Here is a 12984-nt window from a genome sequence, read left to right as displayed (position 1 = left end):
GATTTTTTGAAAAATATTAATTTATTTAGTAAGAAAAAATAATAAATACATTTCTACGAGTATAATAATTAGTACAATTATTTACCAGTAAGAGAATTGAACATTTTGGTTTATCTAAATATTTTAAAAATGTGTGCATAATATTATATAATTTGGCCACGGTTAAAAACATTAATTAAAAATGAATTGCTTAGTGACCAAGAATGTTATTTCTATAGGTTGTTTATAAGCTAATGTATCTTTTGATTTGACTTTGGAACGCGCAGTTACTTGTATTTTACAATAGTACGAATTTAGTTTTGTTCGCAAAAAAATTTCAATTGTTTTTGATCATATTAGTCTGTTAAACTGTTGAGGCTCGCCATTGAAACTTATTTCAATTATCATTTGCCTTGAATTATTGTATATTGGTTTTGCAATATGAGTGTTCAAGGAATTAAAGTTTATTGCAGGATTAGGCCACTTAAGGAAAGTGAAAAATCTATCAATGTAAGTTAATTTTCCCCATTCTTTTATTATGCATAAATTATGATAATACATCCATAATTTTTAATTTATAGTATGAAGTAATTAAACAAAAACCAGGTATTGATGTTCTTGATGTCAAGTTCAAAGCTTCAAGGAACGACCTGTACCAAAAATATCAGTAAGTGTATAATATAACATAATATATAATGCAGTACCTTAGACCCCTGGCTCGTGAACACATTTTTGTTTATTTAATACGTGTTTTTATTGAGATTGTGGCTTGTGAGATTTAAAAAAAATAATATGTGGCACGCTGCCTAAAAAATTCGAAGACCCTTGATATTAAGTATGAATAATTATACATTATACTAATTATTAATTAGATATCACAGAATATTCAAAGAGAATACGCCACAAATCATGGTTTTCGAAAATGTGGCTGTACCAATATTGGATAAGTAAATATTTTTTAATATTACCTAACCTAAGTACTTTTTTCAATCTTGGTCAAATTAGTTTAAAATCCGAGTACCTAACACCAATATAACAACATTAGTATAATATGTTTGTACATTTTTATGGCTTTGAAGTTAGGTTATACAGTAATAATATTATATAATATTATTAAATAGTTTAAAAGCGTTTGTAAAAAAACTTATTTAAAAACATTTTAAAATTTGGGATTTAGTTAGTTAACCATTTTAATTATTCGATTTGTTAGCCGTCTCTTTACTCTTTTCACTTTAGGACGAAGATTAAACCTTAGCTGACAACGATCGCAAAAAGTGTTCGAAAGTGACTGCAAGCAATTTATTGTTTTTTGTTTTATTTCCGGGTATTTGCCATCCATATATTATGAAATTAATATTACTATCCAAAATTAAGGGAAATTTATTAAATAGAATAAACTATCTCATCGTATTTTACCTATTTACATATAAAATGTAGTTAACACATATTTTTATCGCAATGTTGAACAAAATGAATTTTTTTTAAATAAAAAAACCCTTGTAAACTTAAAATGTAAGACTATTTTTAAAATTAAACAGAAATTTGCGAATCGACTTAATACTTATCTAACTTTGTATGTGTATAGTGTGTATACGAACACAAATGTTTAATCTATTGAAAAATTACATATAATGTACGGTTTTTAATGAAAAATATACTATGAAAAATAAATCAAAAATGTAAAATTATGTCCTGTATATATATATATCTATAAAGATAGTTAAGCACCTATAACTAATGCATTTGATTCACTTAAATTTAAACTTCATACATACATATATTATTTCAGATTTCTACTCGGTATGAACAGCACCATTTTTACATACGGACAGGTGATGAGAAATTTTTTGTTATTTTTCTTTAATATTTTTTAATAATACATTACTAATTATTTTTATTCTATAGACTAGTAGCGGAAAGACCCATACAATGTATGGGTCTCAAGAAGATCGAGGTATTATACCTCGATCTTTTGAATATTTATTTCAACGCACAGAAGGTAATTATTGAAGTCCATTTTATACATTTTTAATTTCAAATCGCAATAATAAAAAAAGTTTTTTAGAACTACATCACGATTTCTCAATGGAATACATTGAAATATACAACGACGACGTGTACGATTTATTAATAGACGCAAATAATTTACCATTGAAAAAAACAAAACATACGAAATTGAAGTAAGCTTATTAACAAAATCAATATTACATAAGATAAATAGCGTAAAAATAATTTAGTAAAAAAATAATAATAATAATTTAGTCCGATAAAAACTAACTATGTGATTTAATGTGTTTTTTATAATTTAGTGAAAAATTAAAGTTCAGCATAAGTTTAAAAGGTGACATCAAATTTAAAAATTTAACGAAAATAAAAATAACTAATTGTAATGATGCCATCAAAATTTTGGAGGTGGTTAACACGAGGAAAAGTGTTTCATCCACAAGTATGAATGCACAATCCAGTCGATCACACTGTATTTGCATGATAAGTTATAAAAGTAAACATAAAGAGATGAAGCTCAATTTAGTGGATTTAGCAGGGTAAGTAATATATTTTATAATTTAAGCAGAGCAATGAAAGTGTCGATTTTTCAATTATATGTTTCTCGGTTAGTAAATTGATTTTAAAGTATAAACTAATCTCTGGGAAATAAAAATAAAAAAAAGATTGCACTTTAAAATTTACTGAAATGAAAAAAAAATAAATAGGGAAAATAAAGATTTTAATGTAAAACCAGTTTTTAACAAACTTTGAATTTTTTTTTGGTTTAACTCAAAAAAAGATAATCATAAATACTTAAAATTTTCATAAATTACATGGTACAATTTTTAAAATATTTTGAATCTTCTATTTAGCTATTTATAATCTTTTAAATTTTTTATAACTATAAGTATCTTTCATAAATGTTGATTTATAAGTTTGATGTAGCTATAAGCAAGTCTTTTTTACGAATAAAAAGCTATGTATAGGTATAGTATATACGAGTATAATGCTATTTGTAGATATTCATAAAAGAAAATTGTTCGACGAAAATAACCATACAAACTAAGTATGAAATAATTACGATTGTTCGTAAGACGATCACGGGTTGAGGTACTACCTCTACATTTGCTTAGAAGATACATTCTTCCGACTTTCTTTAAACTTCAGATAGACTATATTTACCCGTGAAGGGTATGGAAAAGAACTCCCAAAACGAGTGGCGATCGGAACTTGTAGACTTATAGAATGACTACTTGTCAGTTGTCATACTTAAATTAAATGCTTAAACCTTTTATCCGTGTAGGCACTGCAACAGCTAATAGGTACCTGCAAAAAGCTCTTTACTAATAAACCCTATACTTCCTATATTCTCGACCTTACTCTAAATCTTAATAGCAATTGAATATTCGTAAAATAGTTTATGGTTTTTAGATTTGATTTTTCTATCAACAATGCTTAAGTAAAAATATGATGATAATATTCATCGGCTTAATGTTTGTAGAAAATTAATCTAAAAATACTCCCATCCATCACATTTAACCCTCTAAAACAGTAAAAAAAATAGGTTTCTAAACTTAATACGACACGACTTATTTTGGAAAATTTTTAAATTCAACCAACCTACAAAAAATTATACTTTGGCCCTCGGAAGTACACCGTTTGGTGCATAGATTGACAGTAGCAAAAATATTTACCGACACCAATATAGTCGGTACATCAAATGAGTTAAGGTTGTATCATCTTATACGTATTTCGATCAGGACACCGTTTAATTCACTTGTAGGCCGAAACATAATGAGCATTTTTTTGTTTTTGTTTTGTTGTTGATCACTGTATATTATAATTTGTGATAATGTTTAGCCTGGTGACACGTGTTAAAATAATGGAATATATTTAGTAGAATTTATGTACAAAAAATATAAATACTTTTTTTATATTATAAATTTGCATTCTGAAGAAAATTGAATATTTTATAAAAATATATAAATATTTTAAAACTTTACGCAACCTTCTTAAAATTTAATCGCGATCCCTTTTGAGTTACGACCTAACATTTGAAAACCTCTGTTTTAGAAGATAAAACAAATATTGATAATGCAATCGTTATTATTCTATTTTATCTAAATAAGAGTATTTTTCATATATTATGAAAGATTTATGCTAGTTTCTTGTATAATAGCACATTTATTTGACAAATATAACTACTTAAACGAGTATATATTTTTTTAAATATTACTAAAATTACTAATATTATTATACCAAAAATTTTCTAGTTTTATTTCTTGTGTTTAAAGTCAAGTGAGAATAAATATAATTTTTTGTAAATTCTAAAATGTATTTATTTTTTTTCATTTTTTATTTCCAGATCTGAACGGATTTCAAAATCCGTTGCAAACAAAAAGATCTTGGCCGAGTCGCGCTCCATAAACTCGTCGTTACATCATCTAAATCACGTTATAAATATACTAGAAAATCCTAAATTATACGTACCGTATCGTAATTCTACGATAACGTCGGTACTCAAAGGCTCGTTAGGTACAAAATGTGCTACCGCAATGATTGCCACTATCGTATTAAATTATCAATGCATCGGAGTTAGTTAAATTAACACACTATATCATTTTTGATTAATCGATTAAAATCTCTGAATATCCATTACAGGAATCGTTATCAACTTGCCGATTTTCTAAAGCAGTGGCAGCAATTAAAAAAATGAAAGAGATCTCTAGACCAAAATTTAAATTTAAAACGACCGCGACATGGAATTTAGAAAAAGAAAACAAAGAGGTATTTTTTCATTTAATAAAAACTGAAATATTAGTTATCTGTGCGGTAATTAAAAAGTATTATTAAAAGTATTATAATTTATGCGTGAAAATAATTTTAATTTTAGTTGTAACCTATAGAAATTTAAGTATATCATAATTTTTTTTTATTGAGCTTAGTCAATTTTTTAATCAATTACTTATATCGTATTGCTTAGCGTTTTACATCCTTTTTATATCTGAATAAGTACCATTTATCCATTTTAAAAACGTTCACACACCAATTTTATTTATTTAATAAATTACTTTTTTTTTTCATGTAAGATTGTAAGAAGCCTGTTATTAAAATATTATTTTTTGTTAATATTTCTGAATTAATATTTCTTAATTTATGTACGAAGGACAATAAATAATAATTAATTTAAAAAAGATATATTTTAATAATTAGTCTAGTACTTATTATTACTATTCATTAAATTGTAAACAGATTATACGATATTAATGAATTCACATAAAGTAAGTATACTTTAGTTACTTATGTATAGAAAAAACTAAAAAGAGCGTTTCTCATAAAAAAAAAATTTGTATCATTGTTTTTGAATTCAATAAAAAAAATCTATATGTTTACATTATAAAAATTTCAAACATTTAAATTTAAATAAATAACTAAAGGGAAAATTGTGGGCGAGCATGCTGGCCTTTATTTATAACTAATATTTGTGTATATAAAAATAGTTTCGTCATAAACTTTTATTTGACAAAGAATAGTTCAATACATGATTCATTATAGTAAAATAAATATTAATTATCCTTTACTTTATTAGTTGAAAAAAGCTTTATCAAAAGCAGAAAAAAAAATAAAAGAATATGAAAAATTGACATCATTACAATTTTTGAGTAAGTGATTTATTTAAGTTAATTTTTGTAAATAATAGGATCAAAACTTAATATTTTAATTTATAGTTAAAATATTATTATTCAATTATTGTATTTTAACTTTGATTTCATAATAATTATGATAGTTTAATATTGAATGAAAAACCGTTCAAGTGATGTCTTATCGAAAAAAAAATATAATAGATTTATTTACTATTAATATTTTTATCATAATGTTTCTACAAGTATATAAAAAATATATTATTTTATTAAATGTATCTTATTATGTAATTAAGCAAGTTAGTTTGTTTATATTCTTTAGTTAATTAAAATATTCTTTTTTTTATTCAAGATACAGAAAACAACGGAGACTTGACGATTACAATTAACAACCACGAAGAACTGCACGATGAACTGCATGAAGAATTAAAAGTAAATTATGTGTATCTCTTTTATTTATTTTTTATCGCTCAAAAGTTAAACCACTGTATCTTTTTTCGTTATTTGATTTATAAAAGTTGTTATTTAATGAAGGTACAAGTATAAAGCTATATACATAATAAACACATATTATGTTTAATGTTAATAGTCAATTAATAATGTTAGCAAAATGCAAGCTAGACGGTTGTCCGCCGGTTGTCGGATTAACGAAATGATGCGCTGATACTTGCAAAAACATTGTACTTCTAATACGTTAGCTGTACACATCGTTTTACGCAGAATTTCGTCGCCTTTGGTTAATATTATAGCTCCTTAATATAGGACATAGATAATAAATAGATGATGCCAGGGATATTTTTATAGATTTTATTATTTTTCTATATTATACTATTGATGTGCATTTTTTTGTAATAATTATTTCGTGGGAGCCAAATAACGTGTTTTAAAGAGACGAGAGTCTCCAATCGTAATGATAAATGGTCATAATATTATGTATTATCTTTATTTTAGGTCGACGGAAACAATACGAATGTAGCATGTGATGTTCATGACGGTCAATCCGAACTGTTTGACTTTGCCATCGGAGATGGTATCATCAACGTTCCGGCAGTCAATATGAAAAAACCATTAGTTATGGACTTCAGCGATGGAACTAATGATAACCAGAAGGTTTATTTTAAATCCATCTTTAATATTAAGCATATTCAATTAACAATTTTCTTTTCGTATACATTTTTATTTGAATGATAAATACATCGTCTATACCTAGATAAATTTTTTCGAATATATAGACAATATATTGGAGTATGGATTTATTTTGAATGCAAGTGACATGTGTCTACACTTTTCATAAACTATATTATACACGGTTTTAACTTTTAAGAACCTACAAATTAAAAACATTAAATTTAAAGACGTTATTATTTCGATAAAAATAAAATAATAAATAAATTGAATTGTTTTAAATTTAAATTTAAATAAATAAAATATAAAATATTCATTAATGTTTTTTTTTTTTTTTAAATATATTTTAATTAATATTGTATATTATAGAAAATTTATGATTAGGGATACCGTGCAAAGGAATGTTACAAACATTCCACTGATATACAATTTAAGGCTTAATAAAAACATTACAATGGAATATTACTTGACTGTTACAAGAATAGTCCATAAACATATTATAATTTAAGATTGAAAAAGGACGTTCCAATTATATACTTTGTGTGTTTCAAGAATTACATAATTTTGTTATGTTAACTAAATATTACGTAGATGTTTGGAAAATACATTTTATCTCAATATATTTTTAGCTATAATTAGACGGCCGTTTTTATTATATTATAGACACCGGTTTGTTGTTATCCATTTTATACCACGAAAATTCGCGCTTAACCGCGGCATGACTTGTAACTTGTGAGGGTATAAAATTTTTATTAAAATTTATTTTAAAATTTTTTTTTTAATTTTTATATTGTCACATGTCAATAAGACTGTTGTCTACTTTCCGTGTGTTTAATTTTAATACGATTTACGTTTGAGGTTTACGGTTTACGATTTAACCTACCTCGTGTACCTTCTTATTTTGTTTATTGACTATTGAGTAGTAATTGTGATTTATAGTATAATATAAGAACTGTGTAGTGCGTCATGGCGAACTTCATTAAAAAGATAAGGATAAAATAGAATAGTATTAATTATGAATAGTATTTAAATTTCATTTATGTAGGTACCTAAAGTATATGCTATTTACCTACCTAGTACAATAAGTAAACAGTTTAACGATGATTGTGAAATTATCAATGTTACCTTTAAACATATTATATTTTATATTCAGATATATTTAATATTAATATTTGTAAATATGGCATTGCAGGGTCGTAATAGTATGAAATGGGTGGTTGTAAAGTTTATTGGCGGTAAAGATTGTGTGATCCCAATAAATTGGTTGATCGAAACAGATTCAGAGAATTTGTCCAAGTGTTCTGTTAAGTATTGTAAATGGCCATCAAAAAGAGTGACACGTTATGATTTAAAGTTAGCTGAAGACCCAGATTATTCATGGACACTGCACAAAATTAAAGTATTTGATGGCAACAAAACTTATGGTAAGATTCTACACAGATTATATTTAAATAATTTTTAATTAGTATTAATATTACCTATAGCATTATTTTATAGTTAACTTAGTTACTTTCCTACTTATTTCTATTAATTCAATTTTTTTCTTGTAATAATAGTTAAATTTTTCTATTAGGACAATTTTCTAAGGCTTGGCATAAGTATGAACTAGAATCAACATATAACGAGGACATTTCTAATAAAAAACGAAAATGTTGTAGTTCTTTAAGTAATGATAATTCATGCATTGAAGGTAAACATTATTTTAGTTAAATTTATTTATTAGTTTTTGTGTAATATTTATATTATTAGTACCAAGTTCTTATTTGTCAAACATTTATTAATTGTTATCAGCTTCCAAATTTGATGTTGAATACATTTGTTTTAACTTGATATTAGTAGATTTCCAAAATAATTAATATAAACTGATAGACATGGGTCTTGTGACTTGTTCAATGAACAATTAATTCTAAAATAGGAAAATGGTCAGAATTAAAAAATTAATTTAAATCAAATTAAGTGTTTATTTTTTAAAAATATGTTTCATTTTATATATAAAAAAAACTTGTTTATCTGAATAAAAATCTAATAATTTTTTTAACAATTTTTTGAAGCTTTATATAAATAATCAAGTGTATGTACAAAATATCACAAAGTTTGAAACACTTTACATGTCTCAGGTCTTTGGGGCTATACTAAATAACCCACACAAATGTGATGGTTAGTCTTTAAATAGATCTCAAAATAAATATTTATCAGGCAATTAGTTAATAGTTAATTACCAACACAAATGTGAGGGTTAGAGCTGAAAGGGTTATAATCATTTTTATAGATATCATGATTAAAACAACATTTTTCACTTGAAATTTATTATTAAAATTTTTATTTTTATGTAACGTACCTATTGCATGTTCCTGATTTAATTTTCTTTGATAGATAATGGTTATAATATTGTGCCTGCTGTAGCTAGTACTATGATAAGTTCTGAACCAATTACAGAATTACAAGAAATGTCATATATAAATCTGCAAGCACCTAATGATTTAACATCTACAAAATATGCTAACGAAAATTTAAATATTGGCACATTGAAAGATACTTTAACTCAAACGTCAAAAATTCTAACTTCATCTATTTCAGACTTACAAGTAATAACTTATTACTGTAAATAAATTTGACATAGTATAATTTATTTTGGATTTGTATAATTTATGTATAATAGGTGCCTTACATTGAAGATCATAATCAATGTTTCTCTAATTCACCGACGTTTATTTCTGCTAGTGATAACAATTATTCAACAATGCAAAATTTAAATTTTGAAAAAAATCAAAGTTTATTGAGTTCTAAAACCAATAATGATTTAAGCCATTTATCTTTGCCAAGTACATTTGATGAAGGTAAGATAAAATATCTAATTTCTTAAATTACAACATTTATATTTCCTCGCTAACTAGTAGTTAATAGATACTTAGGTAGCTAATGGATATCTAGGTGGTTAGGTTTGGTTAGATAATAGTTAATGGTAATGGTTGATACAAAGAGGTTTTTCACAGTTTACCTTCAGTTTGTTTTAAAGCATTATATTTTACGTTATTTTATAAACATTATTTTTAAGTTTATAAATTTAAATGAACTTTAAATAGGTATTATGTATTATATTAATTCTTTTGCTTGAAATCTTGAGCTAAAACTTGTATATTAAATGTTTATTTTTTTTTTTTTTGCTAAGTATGGTTGTATTTACCAAGTATTTTAACTATAATATTCATTAATATTGACTCCCTTCCAAGTTCTAATCAATAGAATTAAAATTGATTAGGTATAAGGTACAATTATTGCTTTATTTTTGTGTTAAATAGAAATCTAGTATTACTTTATTAATTACTTTAATTTTCATTATATTTCATATTAGAAGGTCTTCATTGTATTTTAAAGAACATTCAAACTGAAATGATAACTGCTCGTTTAACGAATGAGCGTATATTAAGCAAAATAAGTAGTTTAAAAAATGATGTAGCAAAATTGGCCCGCCATGTGTTACCTATAGGATTAGCTTTTTCAAATGATGTGGAAGATAAACAGTTTTTAGACCAACTTCCATTTTCCAACTGGGAAAATGTTTTGGTTTGTGAAAGAGTACTTCAAACAAATAATGATGTGAAAGAGAAATTTGTATGTTGACTGTACTAATTATTATTTAATAAGCATATAAATTTAAATTAATTTAAGTGAACTTCTATTTTGTAGAAACATATGCTAAGTGTAGTTGGTGGTGTAGATGCAAAAACCAATATTAGACGCATTTTGAATAAATTATTTACAAATAAATTTGCTATCAAATGTTCATGGACAGGTAGAGCTTTTGAAAAAGATGTTAAAAAGTATAAAGTTCAAAATTTACAAATTATTGTTGTTATGAGAAGTAAGTTATCTGAAAGCTTAGTGCTTATACAAAATTCAAAGTTGAAACAATACTAACATATTTTATATCAGGTGTTATCAAAAATCAGTATCCTCAAAATTCTGATGCACAATTTGAGTTAGACGTCCAAAGTTGGTTCAGAACTTCTAAGACAAGATATGATAGAGAAAATAAATAAAGAATGTCATTCAAGATACTCATAAATTAAAAAAGTTATAGTTGTATTTACAGTCATAAGTGGAACTTGCAATTTTTTTTTCTTATATTTTGTTAAATTACATAAATCTTAAATTAAATTTAATAACTAATATTTATTAAAGGTAATAGGTACAATTGAAAAGTATTATCACTTCTACCATCAGTATTTTTTGATTACATGTAAATGTTATTAGTATATTAAATTTTACATTGTTATTATAATTATTAAAATAAGTACCATCGACAAAATATCAACCTATGATATTTTCACGTCCATCAAAAATAAAATCCTTTTGTCATGGCAACACCACTGGGACTCCATTCCACATACCAACAAACTTAAACACATAAAATGTTCTGTGAAACAGTGGTCTACACCTCCGGAACTCAACCGACGTCAAAATATTGCCATCACTCGTATTAGAATCGGCCACACCTTTCTCACACACTCCTTCCTCATCAGTAAAGATCAACCACCTATATGCAACACGTGCCAAACCCGTATCACTATAAGACACATTTTTGAAGAATGCCCAGTACACGAACCAACCCGCACTCTTCTCAACCTACCACTCAACATCAAAGAAGCTCTAAATGAAGAACACACTTTAAAAACTATCGAATTCATCACCAAAGACAACCTTATCAACAAAATATAATTTCAAAATTAATCAAATTGTAAATCTATTTAAACAAATATTGTAAATTTTTTTTTTTCTTTTTGTTAAACTTAAACATAAATGTTGGCTAATAACCTTTGTAGTTGAAGCCTGTAAACCTTAAATAAATAAAAAAAAAAAAAAATATATACTTGATAAGTGTGATTATTTCTTAGATTCATCAATATCTTGTAGGAGAGTCAAACATATTGGAAGCATTTCTAACCGCCAGTTTCAGAGGAGAATCAAAACTCAAATAGCACTGTGTGAGTAACATTATGTTATTTTATTTTCAAAATTAATTGTTTCCAACATGATTATAATATAATATATTATTTTTTTTTTTTTCATATGATCAAAATAGCATTAGTGAATACAATACCGGTTAAAAAGCCTTCCAATGAGCAAAATAATAAGCAACAATTCAATGAACAAACTAATTTAGAATCATTTAACAATGAACCAAAAGAGCCAGTTTTCCCTGCACAACTAATTCCAAACCATATAAATATTAATGTAGGTAATTTATATTCATTTTTTCTATTAAATATTGATACATTTAATTTTTTTAGAATGCTTCAAACAGTGTTCAATCCATTTTAAATGAAGATTCATTAGTAGTTGCTAAAAATTTTGAAGTCTCAAATCAAGATATAGTAAAACGTTTTTGTAAGTGGATTGTAGATTTCAATGTATCACATAGATGTGCCAATGAAATGTTATCCATTTTATGTAGTACGGGTTTAAAACTTTCAAAAGATGTTAGAACTATCCTAGGCCAACATAAAACTAATCATTTGATTGTTGAAATTGAAAATGGTTCATATCTAGATTTAAGTATCTTAAATATGATAAAACCACATTTAGTTAAACAAATAAAATGTATTCCTGATAATATAACTATTAAGTTGAGCTTTAATATTGACGGTTTACCACTTGCAAAAAGTTCAAAAACTCAATTTTGGCCAATTCTTTTGTCATTTGTTAATTTACCTCATTTTGTAAATAAAATTTTTCCAGTAGGTATTTACCATAGTTTTAAAAGCAAACCTAGTAATGTTAATGAATTTTTTAGGCCATTTTTTAAATGAGATTCAAAATCTTATAACTCATGGAATTAAAATTGAAAATAAAATAATACATTTTGAAATTTTTCACATTGTAGCAGACGCCCCAGCAAAAGCATTTTTATTAAAAGTTAAAAATCATAATGGGTATTTTGGTTGTAACTCATGCGAAGTAGAAGGTGATTTTATTGACAATAAAGTTTGTTTTTTAAATTTGTGTGCACCATTACGTACTAATGATTCATTTCGATTAAAGTCCAATATAGAATACCATAAAGATGGATTAAGTCCTCTGATAGAGCTTCCTTTAGACATAACAACCACTGTAGTCCTTGATTATATGCATTGTGTGTGCCAAGGAGTCGTAAAACGGCTTCTAGAGTTTTGGGTAAGAGGTAAAAACCAATGAGAATTTTAGAAGAGAAAAAAAATATAATTTCTCTATCTCTTTTAAATATAAGAAAATT

At 25.5% G+C, this 12984-nt stretch overlaps 2 protein-coding genes across 2 annotated transcripts; both read left to right on the top strand.

The window, feature by feature from the left end:
• Nucleotides 1-390: 390 nt before the first annotated feature.
• On the top strand, nt 391-4712 carry LOC112592908 (kinesin-like protein KIF6). The gene is made up of 8 exons (XM_025337070.1): nt 391-489; nt 561-646; nt 852-926; nt 1769-1811; nt 1885-1978; nt 2045-2159; nt 2289-2522; nt 4331-4712. The coding sequence occupies exons 1-8, from the start codon at nt 421-423 to the stop codon at nt 4566-4568; spliced, it is 954 nt and encodes a 317-aa protein (XP_025192855.1). The 5' UTR covers nt 391-420; the 3' UTR covers nt 4569-4712.
• A 4-nt stretch (nt 4713-4716) lies between these two features.
• Nucleotides 4717-10866, top strand: LOC112592906. The gene is made up of 10 exons (XM_025337068.1): nt 4717-4752; nt 5959-6038; nt 6558-6716; nt 7924-8155; nt 8305-8421; nt 9105-9316; nt 9391-9568; nt 10084-10343; nt 10419-10593; nt 10665-10866. Exons 1-10 carry the CDS (start codon nt 4725-4727, stop codon nt 10769-10771), a joined length of 1548 nt encoding a protein of 515 aa, XP_025192853.1. The 5' UTR covers nt 4717-4724; the 3' UTR covers nt 10772-10866.
• The last annotated feature ends 2118 nt before the right edge of the window (nt 10867-12984 follow it).

This window comes from Melanaphis sacchari, unplaced genomic scaffold, assembly GCF_002803265.2.
Source record: "Melanaphis sacchari strain LSU unplaced genomic scaffold, SCAv2.0 Contig19_pilon_pilon, whole genome shotgun sequence".
Classification (NCBI taxonomy): Eukaryota; Metazoa; Arthropoda; class Insecta; order Hemiptera; family Aphididae; genus Melanaphis; species Melanaphis sacchari.
This window is presented reverse-complemented; position numbering and strand designations above follow the sequence as displayed.